Source organism: Pangasianodon hypophthalmus, chromosome 10, assembly GCF_027358585.1.
Source record: "Pangasianodon hypophthalmus isolate fPanHyp1 chromosome 10, fPanHyp1.pri, whole genome shotgun sequence".
NCBI classification, from domain to species: Eukaryota; Metazoa; Chordata; class Actinopteri; order Siluriformes; family Pangasiidae; genus Pangasianodon; species Pangasianodon hypophthalmus.
Window position 1 is genome coordinate 10,170,032 of NC_069719.1, and position 21,813 is coordinate 10,191,844.

The following is a 21,813-nucleotide window of genomic DNA, read 5'->3' on the forward strand; positions in this document are numbered from 1 at the left end:
CATATTTCATGCCCGCTGACTCAAAGTCAACGTTTCTGAAAAGGGGTAAAAGCCTCAGCTCTGCAAAAGAAGAAGGACTTTTATAGCCCCAGAAGTCCTTTATAAATAAAATAACAGCAAAACAGCAAGTTTTAATCCTAACATGTTTACAAGCTTATATATGAAATTGTATTTCCTCCTTGACCTCATGCCCTCCTGAGTTTATGTGGAATCCAGTACTGCTGATATTTATTTCTTTTCAGGGTGATAGACTTACTAACTACTGTTTAGTACAACAGCCATCCACGGCCATTAACGTAAACACAATGTGCTGTATTACCATGTGGGATACAAAGAATAAATGCTTAGGTGAATCCAAATCTCATCATTCAAACTACTTGTATCAGATGTAAACGCTCCCAAAGATATAGGAGCCATGATGTGGCATTTGCACATATCTCTCGTCCTGTGATCAATCAGCAGGATGCGTTTTGTCATTTTGTCCACAAGGAGAGGAGCTGAAATTAAGTACTGCACATTCGTGGTGAGCGGAACTTCATATTCATATTAATTTATTATTGTTTCCGTATCCCTGAGGGCCATTAGCAGTGCTCATAAAAAGAGATGTAATTACGAGGTATAGTGGCCCCCTCCAGCTGCACCCCCTCATATTTCACCCTCAATCTGATGAGAGAGTGAGTGTGCGAGCAAGACAGAGAGAGAGAGAGAGGGAAATGCACAACACATTTCAAGAGCTTCACCAAAAAAAAGGAAAAGCAAAAGAAAAACAAAGCAAACAGATAAATTACAGAGAGGTAGAGTGACAGAAAAGGAGCCATAAAAAAAGAGAAAAGGCTTCACTTCCAGCACTTTAGACAGAGAACTGCTCTATCACGGCTCCTAATCAGACAAACAAGCCTTACAGACTCTTAGCCAACAGCTATCAAAGGCATAACCAGCCGAGGGCTCTTCTCCGCTGTTGTGTTTCCAAAAGTAGCCTGCTGTCTGCTGAGCTTCCCCGGCTTCGTCCGCTTGTCATTGCCGTGTCGTGCAACTTGTTTATGCTCTGAATCTTTTTTACTTAAACAAGCCTCTGTCATTTCCACTGACCTCAAGTTAAGGTCACATTCTATATAAATGTATATAATATAGGAGCACTGCATGTCTGTGTCATTGAGCTGGGTAAGAGTAATGTGTAAACAAGAGGAAAAAAGAGACATGAATAACCACAGAAATCCTAAAGACAGAGAAAGAGCATAAATACAAAACATCATCTTAGTAATGTTCACAGTTCTTCAGGAATTTGCATGACCATATCATTAATGCTGCTTGAGATAAATAATTTGACACGAGTCTGTTCGGAGAGTCAGTGGAAGAGCTAGACACACAGTAGATTTGATATCAACCCATATTAAATGCAACACATTCAGCTTGATGCTAAGATTTTAAAGTACTATAAGAACAGCTTCAAAATTATTTTCAATCTGATTACTAAAATGCATAACGTGCCAAAAAACCATTATATTTAAAACTCTTGGTTTTCACTGAGCATTGTAATAAAACAAAACAAGGCATTGTGCAAATTTCATATTTAGCTTTGACATACAGATCTGTTCGAACAGAAAAAATTAAAACAGAAAGCCTCTTCAAGCTGAGATCTACAGTATCAATGCTTTAAATGGTAAGAAGCCCATTAGACATGAGCACATGCCAGGATGATGGGTCATTTGGCCAGTGGAGTGTGAACGATATGAGGTTTTGTAATGTTAAATACAGTAATCCCCTTGTCTTAATCTGCTGTTTCTGACCTTCTGACCTGACTCCACTGCTACTTAGTCCTCCCCAGAGAGCCACTGCCTTCACTGGACATTATATATCTCTGTTTAGCTCAGTGACAGGGAAGAGACGAGCCTTAATCAGTCATGTAATTACACTTCATTTATTTCTGCTGCCGAGCAGATTCACTGGTTAATGAGTAGCCATGTCCTATTGACTACTGCATAAAAGGTCTGGCCAAAAAAAGACCCAATGCAATGTGTTGATGTTTTGTTCTCAATAAAAAGAAGAAAAAAATCAAATTGATTTGAAAATGAATACAAGTTAAGCTTATTTTACAGAACCCCAGGGTCCAGGGTTCGATCCTGAGCCTGGGTTACTATCTGAGTGAAGTTTTGCATGTTCTTTATACATATGGGTTTCCTGTGGGTTCACCAGTTTCCTCCTACCTCTAAAAGGTTTACTGGTGACTCTAAATCGCCCCAAGGTGTGAGTTAGTATGTGAATGCATTTGTGCATGGTACCCTGTGATGGACTGGTGTCCCATCCAAAGTGTATTCCCACCTCACACTCAGGTTAGGGTGGTTAGGGTATTAATCTACCGATCAGAAGGTTGTGAGTTCAAATCCCAGCATTGCCAAGCTGCCACTGTTGGGTCCTTGAGCAAGACTCTTAACCCTCAACTGCTCAGTTTTATCCTGTCTCTGCTGTAAGTTGCGTTACATAAAAGCATTAGTCAAATGAGTAAATTTAAGTGACTGATGGATGAGAGAGAAGTGTTTGATTTTGGGAAGGTTTTTACAGGACAAATGTGTACATACACCCACAGACTAGCCCCCATGCACATAAACAAACTCTGCTTTGACAGCGCTAACACAACAAAAATAGATCTTGCCCTTTCTCTGAGTGTAACCCCGCCCAGAGCAGCAGATGTCCCTTGCATGGTCCCGGAAGCCCCCCTTCAAATCTCCATCCCTGCATGCTGCATCTCAAGTGTGGGGCGTCAGGCCTGGGCCTACACCTGATTGCTCCATCCATCTTGATCTGGGCTGCTAAAGCCTCCGTCAGTGGGTAAATTGAATATACTAAGGCCTGTCTGTTGGTGTCTATATTTAATAAAGGCCTCTGATGAGGTGCTGATTTATCGGCCGGCAGTATTCACACTCCATTACAAGGAGATTACACAGCTTGAGAGGGATCAGCCTCGGCAACACAGTAAGGAGATTTCACAATTTAATGGCAAAGAGAAAACAGCAAGCTTTGGGTGGGTGGGGAGAACGGGGGGTAAGATAGGAGTAATCTTGTGCCATACAGTGTGTGCTGAGATATGATAGCTGTAAGCTTTGAGAGGTGATCATTTTCAATACTTTCGTATATTAGGTCCTCAGCTTTCTATACCTGTGAAGAATATGGTTAGCTGATTTCACTAGATATAACTTGCCTTTTCTAGAAAGCTTAAAATTTTGCTATGCATTTTAACCAAATTTCCAATTATTTAGAAAGTATGAAGCATTCAAAAAATAAAAAGGTTCACAGTGTGTACGCTCATATAAAACTCTTATAGATGCCGCTCATAAAATGAGAGGCATCACAGGACAAGAATAGCTACTATGTGGCTGCGGCAAGATCATGTGGGAAACAATTCTGCAGACTCTCTCAGCCCAGAATTCCCTGGTGGAAAAATCCTGCCCTCTGAATCTGGGGCTTGGAGGCAGGTGACTAACAGCTGTCTAATGTGATGAAGCAACTGGGTTGCACAAGATGCGGAGTGTAAAGCCTTATTCCAAACCATGGCATATGACATTAATATTCAGTGTAGCACTCCACCCACAAAAGCTGACTACTGACACTGTGATAAGTTCTTGCAATAACAGCATTGCCACTATTTTCCATTTTCCATGCTTATTATGATCACCATAGCAGAGCAACGTACTTGTACCTTAGAGTGGTTTTATTTTTTCAGCTGTTGACTTTCTTTGTACTTTCTCCAAATCGGTAATCAGATTGCATTTTATAGTGTGTCAGGCTGTAAGTAACTACAGTAATGCTTCTGTCAGTTGGACACTGTGAAATTTGAGATGGAGAAGAACAAGCAACGACTGTATGTATGTCAAAGGTCTTTAGCACCTCGGGAGTAAAAAAGCCATCTGTCAACATTTCCCACACATCGACCTTAATAAGCACAGCCATGCCCGACGTCACTCAAACTATTTACAGAGTGCACTCTCGCATTGCCAGGTCAACCAGTGCTGAGCTGTTCAACTCGGGGATTAATTATCAATTCAATTTGTGGCAGAACTGACAATATATAGCGCCCATCCAGGATGGTTAAATGATCCGACAGACAGAACTGTTTACTGAAACCTATTTATATAATAAATGTGACAAACATAGAGCACTGTACATAAGCTATGTATGACGTCTAGTAATGACCATTCATTTAATAATGAAGTGCAACATATAAGAGACATGAAAGAGAGAAAGAGTATAAACTTATTTAAAGATGTAGGCAGTCATTTTAAAACAGCTAGCAATTTTAAATTCAAACTAACACAGACCTTCGGTTCAGCTTTTCTATAAAGCCACACTCCAAAACACAGAATACACACTGTGCTAGAACTCCTGAATGACAGGCGAGTTCAGATACCTCCTTGTCCTAACTGGTTGGTTGCTGGTGAAGCTCCACACTTTTTTTTTTCCTGTTTACACAACCTGGGTCATGACACACACACTTCAGCAGAAATTCACAGAAATTTAGCTGGAATTAGGAAAAAAAAAATTCAACTGCGCAGATACCACTGACCCAGTGGTGTAACCAGGAATTTCAGGAAATATAGAAAATAAATTCACAGCATGACCTGTACAATCAATTGCAATGCACTCATGTACTTTGGGTGGACGCCAAACAGTAGTAGCTGTAGAAATTCGGTTGATCTACTTTCAACTGATTTTGCAATATTAATATTGTTGCTATAAAACACCTCCACAGACCCACTGAACATGATTAAACTAACATGTTAATAACAGAGGGAAATGACTTTCTCATTTTTTATGAAAATAATATAAATTCTTAACTTCTTAATTGAACTTCTTTTTCTCCTGCTGCAGTAAACCTCCAGTACTTCATCAACTGTCATCATGATATATACTCAGAGTGTAGCTGGCTAGTAGTTTTCAAACAGAAATGTTAAATTCAGATTGGTTAATTCTGTTTCTTGTTTATTGTTATGGTGAATAGTAATATTAGCAATATTGCGGATCATACTGCATAAACTCTCAGACCCAGTATATGTGAGGATGATTACACACTGCTGTTGCCCAAGTGCACTCTAGAGAAATTTGCAGCTTTTTTCATAACCCGTTTTCTCAAATGTTATCCTCACAAAACGGACAATGAAAAATCAATTGGGGAAGTTAAGTGTCAATTTTCTTGACATATAAATTGTTACCTCTGGACACTGGTCAATGGCCATCTGTCAACGTCCTAATCAGTGTTTCCGACTTTATAATGAACTGTTAATCTTTTTTAATTCCATTGCCAAAGGGCTGAAAATCTATCAGAACGTAATCAGTAGCCTCGCAGTGGGGAGGAGACACCGCCTGCCTGCTCGCTGTTGGGGTTGAATCATAGCGATACAACAGCGATACACAAACTCAATCAGCCTCCATATGCAGCATGATGTCACAGGGGAGAAGACTGAAAGTACAATGTAAATTTAACTCTAACCATCTTTTCCTTTTGGCCAATTACTGCAACCATATTACACCAGTTTAAGATTCGCAGAAACTGCATAAGGCTCATTTTCCACTCAAATACATCAAATACTGAATTACATGCAAAAATAAGTAGTTATTAGAGATATAGATATAGAAAATTTGAATAAAAATTACCTAGGTATTAATTCCAAAAGCTGAGTATCAGTATGAGGTTGGATTTCTGTGAATCATGCATGAGTGTGTGAAGCTAAGCACCCTGTCTCTCTATGCAGAAAACTGAGTCTTAGGGTTTTTGGTATGGAGATTTCCACTGTGTTTTCCGGTGTGTTTTTAGCAGTTCATTGCTTGTGTCTAGAAACTGAAGACTGAAGACATACTATATACTTTCACTATACATATATATATATATATATATATATATATACATATATATATATATATATATGTATGTAGTACTGGCAAAAGTCTTAGGCACCCCGCAATCTTTTTAGTGCAAACATTGTTATAGATTTTTACTTTATGACTTCTACATTATTGATTCAGTACAAAAACATTTTAGATTTCCAAGCATTAGTTTTCCAGAACAAAAATGTTACAGAAGAATGTTTGTATGTCAGTAAAGAAAGCAGCATATTACATAAGAGACACTTTTCAGACAAAAAAAACATAATGAAGGCTGCTGGGTTTTGCTGCAAAAATAAGAAGCAAGTGTGACAGTCAAAGTCAGCAGAAGAACTGTGTCTGCTTCTGCAAGATGCTCAGTAACACTTACAGCTCATTTCCTTATAAAACTGCACACATTGTACCTGAGTCTGCTATTTTTTTTAAAGCAAAATGTCGCATGCCAAATATTGACTTTGTTTCATTTATTACTGTTTACTGCTCTTTATAGTATTTTTTAAATGTAGAAACATTTACTTTCATTATTTTTGAAGGCATCTTTGCTCTACAGCATTTCTTTGCATGTGCCTAAGACTTTTGCACAGTAGTGTGTGTGTGTATATATATATATATATATATATATATATATATATATATACACATATATATATATATGTAATGTTGAACAAGTAGTTAAGATAAAATTATTGATGAGGAGCAATTCTTCTGCATGTATAAGCAAATGTTTAAAGAATTGCAGGTTTGACAGGATAAATAACTTGTGATGAGTATGGCAGGAGGAGGGGACTGTGTTACTGGGTCATTAGTGATCTAGATGTGGCTAAGCTTCTTGCTAAAGTCTTTCTGCGCTGACACAGCACTGCACTTTGTGTGTATGTGTGTGCATGTGTGTGTGTGTGAGAGAGAGAGAGAATGACTGAATGGGGATCAAAGTGTTCTTAATCTTCTTACTAGATAACATTTCACTGAGCTTCTGATTACCATCTTCCCCAAAATCGTAACTGAGCTGTGTATTGCTGGGTCTTTCTGTTGGTCAGTTTCACATTTTTAAATCTCACACAGAGAATTATCATTATTGATATGAACTATATGTAGCCGGAATGCATAAATGGTAACAGACCCTTTTTTAATGTGAATTCTAGGTGATATATCCTTCTTATATATAAAATATATTAAAATTACTTTGGGCAATGTGGACAGGTGCAGAAACATAAAATGTGGTATGAAATATTGGAGCATTCTAACTTCACACAAATTCACTGTAATTCATTCATTCATCATAATGTCATAATTACAAGATACCCTGCTAATCTCTTCCTTTCTGAAGTAAAAGAAATAACTGATTCAGTCTGGGTGAGGCAGTGCTCATATTTTGAATTTTAGAATGAGTGGGAGACTGCTAGACCAAAAACCATGCCTAGTGGTACATGCCTTGCTAGGTAACACACTAATACCTAATCATTCATAGCTGCCAGTGCTTGCAGCAAATTTGGTGTTGATAGTGACATAACAAAATACAGAATTATGTCACAACATCTAATATTAGATGGAACAACTAGCCAAGGGTAAATGTTGATCCCTGGTTAAAGCTAGCTGACATTAGAAAAAGCTGACATTTTTCAGTATGAAAGCAAGCATTTATTGCTGTGTTCAGTGCTGAAATGTTTATCTGCATTTTTTTTTTTACTGACAGATCCCAAAATGGCACCATCTTCACATGTAACTGCATTTATAGATTTGAATAGACTTTTCTTCTGTCATTTTTGGCAGTTAGACAAAAAATATCCCATTTTTTTTGTGTGTTGTATTTAATGTCCTGTGTTGTATTTATTTTATTGTCCCACTGTTTATATTTATTGCTCTGTCCACCTTATTGTATTTACAGTTTTGTCTATTGTACTGCCACTCTGTCTTCTGTGATCTCTGTAATGTCACACCGAGGCCATGGAGAGCGCTATTTTGCTTATACTTGTATATGGCTAGAATGACAATTAAAAAATCTCTAAACTAAACACTCTAAATTCTAAACTCAGTAATCTTCTGAACCAATGTAACAACAAGATGCTCAATTCCCAGAGCCAGTAAGTATCCAGTGTAAGCATCCTGCTGCACTGTGCATCAATATATTAGTTGCATACACGTCCTTTAAAATCCTTTAAAATCTGTAACATAATCGTTGGTTCTTTATAGGACCAAGTTTTTGCACCAGCCATTTCATCTCCAGGTCATGATTTAAATGCACACATTCTAGAATATATGCAAAGATGCAGAAGTAGAAACTTACATGACAATAGTCCTTCTATTTAACATACTAATAAACGGCTGAACCACCTCTTTTTATTGAACAGAAAGTTTATTCGAATTGACCTCTGCCTAAGGTTTATAAATAAACACTTTTAATTCTGATTGAAGTATCAGTCTAACTCTTTGCAGATTATTTGTCTGCATGTAAACACAGCTAATGTGAACTCACCTGGGATATGCTTGGCCCAGCCGATGATGACGACCAACTCGCGGTCAGCGAGATCACACAGCGTGGTCAGTGCCTTAATGTCACTCTCGGGCATGGTGGGATCTGGCATGGCATAGATCTTCTCTGGCTCTGCTACCAGCAGATGGGACACGATCTTTGTCACTGAGGAAGAAGAGTAGCAGAGGAGACACAGATGTATATTCTGATTAGCTATTGATCCAAATAATCTTTAAAGGAGCAAAAAAAAGTGAGCATACATAATCACCTCATATGAAACAGCACTTCGATACATGATCATGTATCTGGAAATTTTATGAACTATACTGCCATCGTGTGTGTTAGTCAGTAATTATGCAAAGAGCTGAATTGTAAATATTAAGGTCAGGTCAATAAATGGAAATGAATTTATTAATTTCAAATGAAAATATTACTTTAATATTATATTAATGTGATGATTTCTATTTTACTCTGCAGAAGTCTCAACAGGTCATTAGTTTAAATCCAATCCAGGCAGCACAAAGAGAATGAAAAAACAGCAACAACAACTGTGTATTGATTCAGGAGACTTGTAAATATGGAACAATGTTTGAGCCTGTGAGCTTTCTCTGATGAGAAAAGAGGCAGTCAAACAGAAAAATATCACTTACTTCCATGTCTGTGTTGTGCTGTTGTGAAAAAATGTGCATTTGTCAGTATTACCAGGTCTGTGTAATGGAGTTTTTCTGAGTGTAAACTGTGTGTATATGAGACATTCACATTTATTCTTTATTCAGATGAAAATCTGGTGTGTGTGCATATATTTATCTCTTTGTAAGGACACAATGAAAGGACAGTGTCAAATGTCCTTGTAATGACCCAGCCCTTACAAAATTACAGTATGTTTGCAGCTTTTATTTTAAAACAGCCTGAAGATAGCCTTCTAGTTACTGAGGTTAAGGTATGAAGTGCGTGTGTGTAGAGAAATCCTACATGGTTTCTTTGCTGGGGGTGGCAGGGTGAGGCCGAGGTAGGCGCTGTTCTCTGTGTCAATCCTCCTCTTATACTTTTGTCTGCCTCCTCGGACACGATCCAGACGAACACCTGGATAAGCACAGAACAGCGGGTTATACACCGATCAGCCATAACAATAAAACCATTGACAGGTGAAGTGAATAACATTGATTATCGCATTACAATGGCACCTGTCAAGGGGTGGGATATATTAGGCAGCAAGTGAACAGTCAGTTCTCGAAGTTGATGTGTTGCAAGCAGGAAAAATTGTGATGGCTAGTCGACTGGGTCAGAGCATTTCCAAAACAGCAGGTCTTGTGGGGTGTTCCCAGTACACCGTGGTTAGTACCTACCAAAAATGGTCCAAGGAAGGACAACCGGTGAACTGGGAACAGGTTCATGGGCGCCCAAGGCTCATTGATGCATGTGGGGGAGCGAAGGCTAGCCTGTCAGGTCTGACCCCACTGAAGTACTACTGTAGCACAAATTGCTGGAAAAGTTAAAGCTGGCTATGACAGAAAGGTGTAAGAACACAGTGCATCGCAGCTTGCTTCGTATGGGGCTGTGTAGCCGCAGACTGGTCAAAGTGCCCATGCTGACCCCTGTCCACCACAGAAAACACCTACAGTAGGCACGTGAGCATCAGAACTGGATGATGGTGCAATGGAAGAAGGTGGCCTGGTCTGATGAATCATGTTTTCTTTTACACCATGTGGATGGCCGGGTGCGTGTGCGTCACTTACCTGGGGAGGAGATGACACCAGGATGCACTATGGGAAGAAAGCAAGCCAGCGGAGGCAGTGTGATGCTCTGGGCAATTTTCTGCTGGGAAACCTTAGGAATCCTGGCATTCATGTGGATGTTACTTTGACAAGTACCACCTACCTAAACATTGTTGCAGACTAAGTACAGCCCTTCATGGCAACAATATTCCTTAATGGCAGTGGCCTCTTAAAATCCCCAGATCTCAATCTGATCGAGCATCTGTGGGGTGTGCTGGACAAACAAGGTCCATGGAGGCCCCACCTTGCAACTCCCAGGATTTAAAGGATCTGCTGCTAATGTCTTGGTGCCAAATACAACAGCACACCTTCAGAGGTCTTGAATGAGTCCATACCTCAACTGGTTAGAGATGTTTTGGCAGCACAATGGGGACCCACCCAACATTAGGCAGGTGGTTTTAATATCATGGCTGTGTACATACACATACACACACACACACACACACACACACACATTATCTTTCCTACACACAAATAAATTCACTCAGAATGTCTACAGAGCACAAAATTGTATGCACGATAATTGTAATGATAAAATGTTATATTACCAGACTAAATTCATGAATAAATTCATGAAAGATTGACAATTTATTTAAAATATCTTCATTTTAATCCTATTTGCAGGGAATTTAGAGACAATTTGTGTGATTCAACAGTTTGTGAATCCAGAATTCTCTCTGCACACATTCTTTCTCACACACACATGCAAACACACTTAAAATCCTCTTAGGTAACACGATCAGAGTGTAAATAAATCATTTCATCTCCTTAACAGTCATTTAAAACCAAAGAAAGACAGAGAAAGCAGAAGTACAACAAACACACGCAAACAAACCCTGACCCGTGTGTGTGACAAGTAGAGAGGGATGGAGAAAGAGAGAGGCAGTGTGCAGAGGCAGGCTGGTGCTTGTTTTAGTGGAGTGTGTCACAGGAGTGGCAGTGCTCCATATGTGAGAGCAGTCTGCTGCTTCTGCTCCACTGTCCACTGCACAACAAACACATGAATATTTAAACGAAGGTCAATGATCTCACAGACCGGCCTTCTAATTATTTAGCTTTTCTGCAGAGCCGCTGAGCATGCTAACCACGGAGCTGAGACACTTACTCATTTCATATACACACAGCTCGGCCAGCACCTATACACCCAAGCACACATTACTATGCTGTGCTGTACACACACACACACACACACACACACATACACACACACGGTCCAATAAATCAGCCTGGTTTTATTTAACTAACTCTAGCAGGATGAATGTAGAAGCTTATCAGTGCATTTCCCCTGCTTCCCTACTGGAGTCACTTCAGAGCTAATGTAGTGCAGTAAATGCCACAATGCTCATCACAACATCTGTTATTTATTAGTCAATTATTTGATAAGAATGTTAATACACTTTTATATTTCACACCATGCAAATTCATATCTCTGTCATTCATGTAAATGCATACTGTTCCAAAAATCAGTTCTATTTATTTCAGATGAATTATTAACCTGAAAGTCAAAATTACATGGATGAAAATAAAAGCACTGTAATGTTCTCCTGAGTTTAAAGCACGGTTTAAAGCTCACTGGTTTGAAGCATGTCCAACTACTTGAGCTGTCGAATGGGGGAGCACTTGCTAAATGATTTCATCATATTAGAATCGCGGAGCTATGGGAAATGGGACTGGAGTGTTACTACTGAAAATTATGCTAATGTCATCCCACCATTGCCTTGAAAAAAAAAAATCAACACAATAATCACGAACATCTCGGAGAACGGCCTCGGACAAGGATGGGTGGGGAGAAATAGAGCTGGAGGAGAGAGAGAGTGAGAGAGAGAGAGAGCAGATAAAATGTTTGACTCTATTACGCTACCAATGAAATCCACAGCAGAGTATAGTAAGGTGAATGATGTACAGTTAACCTCTAGAGATTTTTGTTTTAAAAAAGTGCGCAGAAAAAAAATCACAAGATCAAAAACATCTATTTGTTCTCCAGAATATTTATAGTTCCTGTAAAATTGCATCCTAGACATTTTCCAACGTGGCCTGATATTCAGCAATCATTTAATTTCCCTTTGAGGACCAGTTTCACTTAAAATAATCACATACACAACAAAGGACAGCTGAAACAAACTGCATTATTGTTTTACCAGAGGAACGAGCTGATTTCTGCTACTTATATAAATTATTTGATTCCCTAGAAACAGGAATCTGATTAGGATTGTCTTTCAATTTCCTGACACTGACAACCCACTAACCTAATTACCCACTGGTCCCTATGGTACCTCCCTTCATAGCAAACACTGGGAAATCATTTGACGGTTGCTAAATCGCAGTAAAAATCTCATTTCTTCTAACTGAAACTTTAATTTCACTATGATAATCGTGAAGATGAGCATTGCAGCAGAGAGCAAAGAGTAAATTACAATTTACAAAGTAGATAATTACACTATTCATGACATCAACATCTAACATCTAACACACTGCACTCATTCTATATTAAATCTGAATTCCAAGCTTTTATACATAACCTACATAAAACGCATTTAGCTGATCTGTCAAAGCACTGATGTGACATATTTTGCACATGCTATGCTTTCTTGTTAAGCATGTGGCCCAGTGTGAGTCCAGCCCTCTGAAACATCCCATGTTCATCTCTATGTCACATGTTAGTGTCAGCCATGGCAAAGCCGGTGTGAAGATTCCGAGGTACATGGGTGCCTGTTTTAATTAGAACAGTGCCCGCCATAATTAACAGATGCTGACAGGAATTAAAGCTTGGCACTAGCCAGTCTCTCTTACACTCAGAGAGGGTCAGAGTGAGAGAGCAAGTTAAAAACAGAGAGAGAGAGAGAGAGAGAGAGAGAGTTCTCCAATGGAAAATTAGTGGCTTATCATAGGACTATTGTGATCTCACTGATACTTCTTTGAAGTGATACAAGAGATAGAAGGTAAAGGCAACTGGGCACTTGACTGTCAATACTCCATTCTGAGTTGGTGTTTGGCCAAATTAAAAAACAGAATAAAATGAGATATATTACTGAATAAAACATAATAACCTCATAGAGTATCATAAGTGACTATAATTAATACGATTAATACAACTGATTAATATTGAATACCAAGTTTAACAAAGTCAACCAAGTCCACTACAACTGTAGTGAAAAAAAAAAGTGTGGCAGAGAACAAATTTGGAAAGTTGTCATTCAACAGCAATGCAATAGAGGAAGTGATGCGGTAAACACTCCTGACACCAAAGATTACAACCGCAATGCCATAATGTGACTTTAGCCAATTCCCAGTAGTTATCACAACCAAAAAAAGCGCAGACAGCCAGGTCACTGATGACATGCAGAAATGCAAATGAGGAATTGAGCATGTCACTCTTTTCTTGTTCTTCAAGCATTGCTTCACTCAGATGAGACTACAGACACACCAGCTGTAAGCTTAATCAACAAACACGTGCATGTATACGTGTGTGTTGTACAGCTCTGACCACTGCTGTTGGTGCAGAGCAGATAGCGCTTGGCTCTTGGGTGTCAGTTCTTCAAAGCAAGCGGGGTGCCAGTGGAGAGAAGAAGGACTCAGTGCCAAAGCGTTTGGCATTTGCATGGGGATTATCCCCGTGCTTGGGGCCGGACAAGGGCCAGCTGACCCTAGGCTCCTCTTTCTTACAAAAACAATAATAATCCCTCTCCAAGCACAGCCCCTACAAAAGGGCCTGTCCCCACTCACTTTGTGTGGGCCGGACTGAGAAGGCCAGTGAGGGTTGGTGGGGAACCTTATTTTTGGGTCTATCACCTGTTCTGGGTGCCTGTCCCTTGGGAGAGGGGAAAGTGTCAGCATGGCTGGGATGGTTGGCAGTGCCAAGAGGAGCTTAGGCGGACTTGTTTTTAGCTGGGAAAAGCACAGGGCCATGTCCCAGGGCCAAACAAACCCTGCCTTTCATGGTTGCCGCCGCTAACCCCCTCGTCAGCACTATTTCACACAGCCCCTGACTGGCAGCTCCTGATGCCTGCAAGCATGTCATGGCATTCATTCTCATGAGTGACGATGAGAAGGAACTGGAGGTAATGGACAGGCTGACAGTCTGAAAGAATAACCACTGAATCTTGAAAGGTGTAAGACACAGCAAGTTCCCCATACTCTAGCAGGTTAGATGGCAATAGGATGGCTTTTGTCCAAACTGGAGGTGTGTTCTTCTGCCAGTGCTTCAGATGTTTGAGAGCGTTTCCATTCAGGATGACTGATCACATTTACATCTAACAGGTCTGGTTAACAATGAGCATATGGTATGATCCTGCCCAGAATCCATGCAGTTTCTCTGCAAGTTAACAACCTGTCAGCCTGAAATCTTTCAGAATCACAAACTGAGATGCACAAATGCATCACAAATTCACAGTCATTACTCATGCAAATGCTTATGTCAATGTATCTGTGATGCCCACTGTATCTTTTTCCTTTAGGATTGGAATACAACAGGCACTTTAAAACTGAAAAAAGATCACACCTACAAATACAAATGATGTACCAACCACCAGCTGGGTGGATGACGTCATGGGCTGCCGATGACCTGAAGTACCCACTGAAGACTTTTAGCCACTCTTGAGCACCCATTTGAATCCCAAAATGAGAAAACTGACACCCTGTGGCTTAGCGGCCCTCACAGGCATGAGCAAATAAGAACCACAAGACCACAATTGCACCATTTGGGACAGTGGCTATCTCACCACATGGCACAATTTTGCTGCTCTCTGAATTCCTGTTTATGTTCCTTGATTATTCTCTTGCTGAATTTAAGAGTGCCTGTGTTTTGTCTCTCTAGGGCATGCATGAGTGTATGTGAATCATGCAAAGCTGCTTTCAGTTGTGGTTGGGCAGTCATTCATATGTCTGTCTTCCAGTAGAGATGATATACAAGGTTTAAGGCCTCATGAAGAAGTGGGCCACACTGCCCGCTCCCCCCCAACCCTCTCTGGTGGAAAACATGTGTTATCGCCTGCTGTAATCCTCTCACCTGTTAGGCTGAGTAACTGGCCAACTTCAGGGGAACTGGCAGCCAGACAGTTGACAGACTCGTACACCTCTTTACACTGGGGGGAATGAACTGCTGAGGGTACTGGAAATCTTTTGCAAATATATCAGGTCATTTAATTCAGACTACATACTGGCACAATTTAGGTAATTAGAAAATTCAATTTCTGTATGAACTAGGGATGTAACCGAATACGTATACATTATTCGGAATAAATAGGTAATGTTTTCTAAACAAACACAAATACAGATATGAACAGGAGGTGCACTATTAAGAAAGCCTGCCAGTTGTGCAAGGCATTAGGCTGGGACTAGAGGTGTGCATCAGGGGACACAACAAAAATGTCATGGGAGCGTGATGAATGAACAATAGGTGAAGGCAGTGCAGTCCTGGATAAGACCCACAATGTTTAAAAAAAAAAAGTCAGTAAAGGAACAACACCTCTTAGGCTTTATTATGGGCTTCAGTATGGTGGTAGCTTCCATCAGTACCCCTCTTAAAGGTACATAAGCTCCTCTGCACTTAAGTTGGTGCCACAGCCATCCACACTCCCAAGAAAAGGTTTGCTTCAGCCATTTTCCTGAACCGTCCAGACCTCACCCAGCAATTTGTGGTAAAAGCAGATATCTCTAAAATGGAAGTTAGTTACGTCCACCAATATGCTTACATTTACTGTGCATACTGACCCTTGTCAGATAAATGCTCCTGTGATGGACGAGTGGTTACATCTGCTGGCAGTTTGCCATTTGTAGGTACAGGCCAATCACCACCGGAAACTGCAAATTATCCACCCATGCTTATCTTACCATGGACTGAGTTTATGATTAACCGAGCGCTCTTCTTGATCCTTAGGAGAATCATTTAGAGAATGAATGCTATTATATACTATGAAGTTCTCATGAGTCTTTTTAGGCTTGTCGTTCCTGGTCTACTTTATGAGGCAAGCTCTCTTTGCAGATCTTCTAAGAGTGCTGGACTGAGGATTCTCCAGCATACATCTTCTTTAACTCTTTGAATAGCTGTTGAATTCAGTATCTGTGTCCTGGGAGATTTGCGGTATTGGGGAGCCATCTTAAGCACTAGCCACAGACATTCAGGACGCTGCTCTGGTGTCAGTGTATCTCTGAGATCATCAAACAGACCTGCCTGTTTCTCAGCCATGGGTCACCATGTGGCTGGGGAAGACCTTCCCCACATCAGTGCCTGGCTTCCTCAACCTCTGTATGTGCATCACTTTGCTTTAGCTGTTATCCTGCGTATGTATCTTTTTTGTTATCAGTTTGGATTCTGTCTAGGATTTATATGCCTGCACATGCTTACTAAATTACTAAACTGGTGACTAAATTCTACCTACATGTACATTCCTGTTGCCTTACCTTTTTTTGTAGCATGTTCAGTATTTTCTACTCTAAATATCACACTCCATGTATGGATAAGAGACTTGTATGGATCTGCTAGTCAGTTAAAGGACTGTAGCCATTGGATTACATCAGTGTAATCTCTCAATAGAATCTTTTCCTATCATCTCAGCTCTGATCCTCCTCCATTGATCAGAGGAAAAAACTGTAGTCCTTGACATTTGAGTAGATCTATTGATCACTTCCTCTTTTATACAGACGGGAGGAAATGAAGCAATTTCACAGGAGTTTCAGGCCGACTTCTGTTGCATATCTCTAAGAACAGCCGCCGCATTACACTGTCTGACCACGCACCAAAACACAACCAAATATTGTCACATCATATGATTACTATGACTATTCTATAATTTTGAATAGGATAGATTTTTATAATGTTTAATGAATTCATGCAAATCGAAGACCAAATTGTGCATGTAAATTTGGAATCTTTCAGAAATTTACATTTGTCTGAGCCTATGACAATCCCTGGAATCTCAGAGGCTTAAAGACAGTGCAAAAACAATTAAGTACCAATGGAGGTTTATGGTCTATGCTGCACTTTCTACAAGCTGTATAGTTATAATTAGGCTTGATCGTATCCATTCACTGCATGACCTTTCCACTTCTAACCTACTAAAAGAGCCCAGACTGGAGGCAGCCTTCTCCTCAGCGGTTACCAAGCGACAGGAAGAGTTTCAGAGAGATGGACACGGGTCTCTGTTTTGTTCTTGTCTCCTTGAAATGCCTGATTGATTTCGCGCTCACGTAGCGTAGGCAGGAAGACAGACGCACGACCTTGCATTGAGGAGAGAGACCAAATGCACAGTAAGATGCCTTTCACGTCTTCATATTCATTTGCAAAATGTATTTACTTATTTTGATAGTGTTTGGAAATTATAGGTGAAGGTGGGAGTGTGGGTACACGCTGACTGGCCCGGCACTGATGTGGATGGAGCTTAAGAGCTTCGTGTTAAGTGCTACAAGTTACTTGTTCATAAGTAATAAGGGGTATGCTGAGGACAGAAGTAGAGTCACATTGAAGAAGAATGTAGGTATCTGCAAGCAGAATGAGTAAGGACAGGAGATATGACCTTTTCTAAATAATAGAGGACTAGAGGAAAATTAGAGAAGGTGTGCTGTGTTCTCCACACCGCACTATTCTCTGGCACAGCATCTATCCGGTATAAATCAACCACCTAAAAAGCTTCTATTAGCTCATGTGGTAATGTTTGACACATTTATACATCTGGGTCCTGTGAGCAATAAACTATTTTGAGTACTGTTTAGGGTTCATTTATAGACTACTCTTATTGAGAAATATCCCAGGGGCAAAAATAGTCTAAACAACAGAGAAGATATAGGTTGATATCATATGTTTGTTCACTCTTTCATTCATATGCAAAAGAGAACCACCAATTCTAAATTTTAACAACTGTTAAATAAAAGAAAAAGAAGGAATGTAATGTGCAAGGGAGAGACTACAATCATAATTTCATAGTCTAAGAATTATTTGAATTCTTTATGATTTTCTCTCAGTGCATTATCCACTGCTAGAGCATCCGCTGAGAGAAATGTCTGCTCGTCATTCCGTCTCTACCGGCCGCCTACTGTCATGTGTGGTACATGACTATGGGCATGTAGTCGACTGGCTCTTGCCTAAGCTAAGCTTCATTTTTTGCACTGACACTGGTGATTCATTTATGACCATCTCTCCCTATTTTCTAGTCTCTTATTCCTCTAGATAATATATTTCCATTAATTTTTCATCAGCTAGTAATGCGATTACTCCCTCATTCTCTCTCTCTCGCTCTCTCTTGCTCTCCCTCCCTCTATCTCAACATGCAGTTGAGAGATTTCGTTACCTCACTTAGGTCCATATAGATTGCTCTGTGCTGCTTTGAGGAAGAGCCATTTACAGACACTAAATGGATGGATTGGGTGTATTACACCACCACAACGGATATTCTATTCACCTGTTCTCAATGTATGCATGCAATATTGCCTACATATGTATGACTGTTTCGTAAAGCACATTATATAACATTCCTCTTGCATTTCATTAAAGTTAAGAGATAAATATGCAAAATATATTATTGAACCTGTGTCTGATCTCTGCATTAATGTTCACTTCTGTTTTCCATTTAAAAGAAATTTTACTTTATTAAAAAAATACACATTGCTGGTCAGGCAGAGACAAACTAGCAAACACAGGCCCTCCAGAGAGCTGAACTGGAGGAAGAGAGAAACCTGTCCAAGACAAAAAAAAAAAAAAATCCATGACCAGCATGTTTAATTGTCACTGAATTCCCAAGTGACATGACTTTAAAAAAGCATCCACAGGAAGGGAGCTGAGATGTTCGGAAAACATTTAGCGGATCAATATGCCGGGGAGAGCTGAGAGCGGCTGGAGTGTGTGCTCAGGGACCGCGCTGAAGCCCTTCCAGTCGGAATACTGTTACACTTCTATTAGTCAGATGCAGGGATCGACCTATTCAGCATATTTCTGTCTCTCTGTCCAACAGGCGCATTATTTACTGCTCTGTGGCTGGGACATAGGGGGCGGAGAGCTGGGCCATGCCAACAGGGCCCTTAAACTTCGTTCTGGCCTGGCATTAGCCCATTGGCAAATCAGCCAACTACTTTTTTTTACACCAGCATCAGAACTGTGTCTTGTTCTGTGTCGGCAAAATAACTTCACAACAGCTGTTTTAAATGCCAGCATGTTGTATTATTAAGTGAAAATTAGATACTAAGGCTTTGCTACCAGTAGGTTGGTAAAGCTGTCAAAGGGATAACTTTAAGCTTCATTTAATTTCAGAACAGCAACAAAAATAGCATCCCAAGTATCAAGGATTACTCTGATTCGGAATTCCAAAATGGTAGAATAGTATGTTCGGACACCAGTCATGTGATACACTTCTGGTCATATTGTTGTTATGAAGTTGTCCTGGAATAAAGCATTCGATTCAAGGAGGCTGCACAAGTTAATCAGGAAAATGTCTGTCAGATGGACAGGGAAAAAAAGTAGAATATGATTTCCAGGTAGAAATGTCTAAGAAGCTCATTACCTTCCTTTAGCATGCCGACTTTTAGACACTTCATGAAGCGGCAGGCTTGACAGGACTTGCGTCTTCGCTTCGTGATCTCACACTCGTTGGTGGCCGGACAGCTGTACTCTATGTTACCTGAGCAGAAGAAAAGATAAAGAAATATCACATCTGTCTCCTTTTATACATGGTTTTCTTGGAGATCACATAAATACATCCTTAATGTAGAACAGTTCTTGGGAAATGTATTGCTTATTATGGCACTGAGATGCATCTATTCAGACATTACATCAATATGTTCATCAGGTCAGACATTATTCATCATTTGTAATTCATACATAAACCTGTAGAATGATCTCTTATTTTCTTCACTAAATTGATTTAGTCATAAGAAATGACAGAAAGCAGAGAGAAGAACATGGACGTAAGCAGAAAGGCCAAATCAAACAACACACTAAAACAAATCCACTGACCTACCACAGACGTCCTTTACTGGACAAGTCCGATTTGACACGAATCAGAAACACACCGTGATTGGTCCGTGTTTGGTTAATCCTGGTTCACTCTGATTTGCCCCATAAATGTACACCTTAAGTTTAGCAGCTTGCATACATCCGCAAGAGTTATTTGTATTTCATCTTCAAAAAGGCATTAAAACTATCACTCTGAACAGAATCTAGACACTGCGTGATCATCAGAAAAGATGATGAAAGTTTTTCATTTCATGTCTTTGTGAGCAAAAGTGAGCAGAGAAGCCGAAAGTGCCCTGACAGTCAATGTCTCGAAATTCTGAGCAGTCATGATCCTGAGATCATGCCATGACATCCCTTTGCACTCTCCAAACCCCTCCACCGACCAGCAACCAGGATCAGACTTACATGCACCACCCTAAGCACTTTATATTATGTTCCACCAAATCTGAACCTGCTCTCACTGTGGCACCCCCTACGCCCCCCCTCCGCACCCCCCCCCAACTATTTACATATAGTGTGTCTACTGCACTGATGCATTATTCAAGTCAAGCACTACAGCGCTTGATACAAATGAATAGGGGTTTCATTGGTACACAATAAAAGAGCTGTTTCTGCTGTATTGTACGACTAACAATAGCTAGAGTGCTTGATATACGATCCCATTCTACGTGTGTCCATGTAGGTACACTTAACTAGAGGGAGGCATTTCAATTAGGATGTGTATGGGTAATGGCAAGGGAGAGCTCTGAATGCAGAATAACAGTCTGCTATAAATGGGGGAATGATACGAAAGCACACCTACAATACCACACCGATTCAGCATGGGCGTGTTTTGAATATCTTTCAAAAAACCTATATGAACTGCATATAGTCATCATGTAAATCTTGAGTTTTTACATGATTAAGGCTGAATGTTATATTCAACACCTGCAAAAACATCCAAATATATATGGACTACAAGTTCATACATTATACTATAAACTTACTCTTTCACTCATACTCTAAACTTACTGAATTTGCTAAAAAAAATTACATAAAATATAACATGATATATTCAGTTGATAGCACCACGTTTACATTTCATTCCTTCAGCTTTGGTGCTATCTTCCACGTAGGAATAGCAATGCTATACGCTACCATCTTTTTCTCTGCTTCCCTCCATTTCCCATTCCTCAGTCTGGCAATTATGTTAACATTATTGCACAGATCAAGTGGAAGGTCCCTAGATATATTAAATAATTAGAAATTCCACCTCTTATCTGGGTTATACAAATCAGTATGCAAATTCCACAGATCTCTTTGGGTTTGGAGTAAATAAAGGTGTGAAAATTAGTGTGATGAAGTTGGATTGCTCCTCTTCCTGTTTTCCCTTTTGTTGATGTGAAAAAAAAAAACAGTTATAATCAAATATATTTCCGATGTGCTTCTTTGCTAGCTAAGGATTGGTAGATGCTTTCAACACATCTGTGCCCAGATTTGTTTTTTCATTTCCAGTTTTCAGAGAATGGCTTAATCCGGTGTACACTATCTAAAATTCTGTGACATATATACAAATCTATGGTACAGTCTTTAGCACTGTCTTGGATTAGTCTACCTACATTAGTTAAAGTCATTTCACATCTCTGTGGCCTTCAAGGATTCTTTCTGCAACACCAGACTAAAATGTTGCATGAAAAATTGCATTTTCTATTGTTTTGCATCTGTTCCTTATTGTTGAATGCATCTTGCATTTCACTGTTGGTAAATGGAGCCCA

General features: G+C 39.9%; 1 protein-coding gene across 5 annotated transcripts in view; it reads right to left on the reverse strand.

Annotated features, from left to right (window-relative positions):
• The window catches only part of esrrb (estrogen-related receptor beta), a 54,831-nt gene that overhangs the window by 10,268 nt on the left and 22,750 nt on the right, over positions 1 to 21,813 (reverse strand). For all 5 annotated transcript variants that reach the window (XM_026934391.3, XM_026934393.3, XM_026934394.3 and 2 more), the window contains 3 exons: positions 19,608 to 19,724; positions 9,317 to 9,427; positions 8,348 to 8,509 (listed from right to left, as the gene is read on the reverse strand). In XM_026934391.3, coding sequence (XP_026790192.1) covers positions 8,348 to 8,509; positions 9,317 to 9,427; positions 19,608 to 19,724 — 390 coding nt within the window. The remainder of the gene's footprint in view (positions 1 to 8,347; positions 8,510 to 9,316; positions 9,428 to 19,607; positions 19,725 to 21,813) is intronic.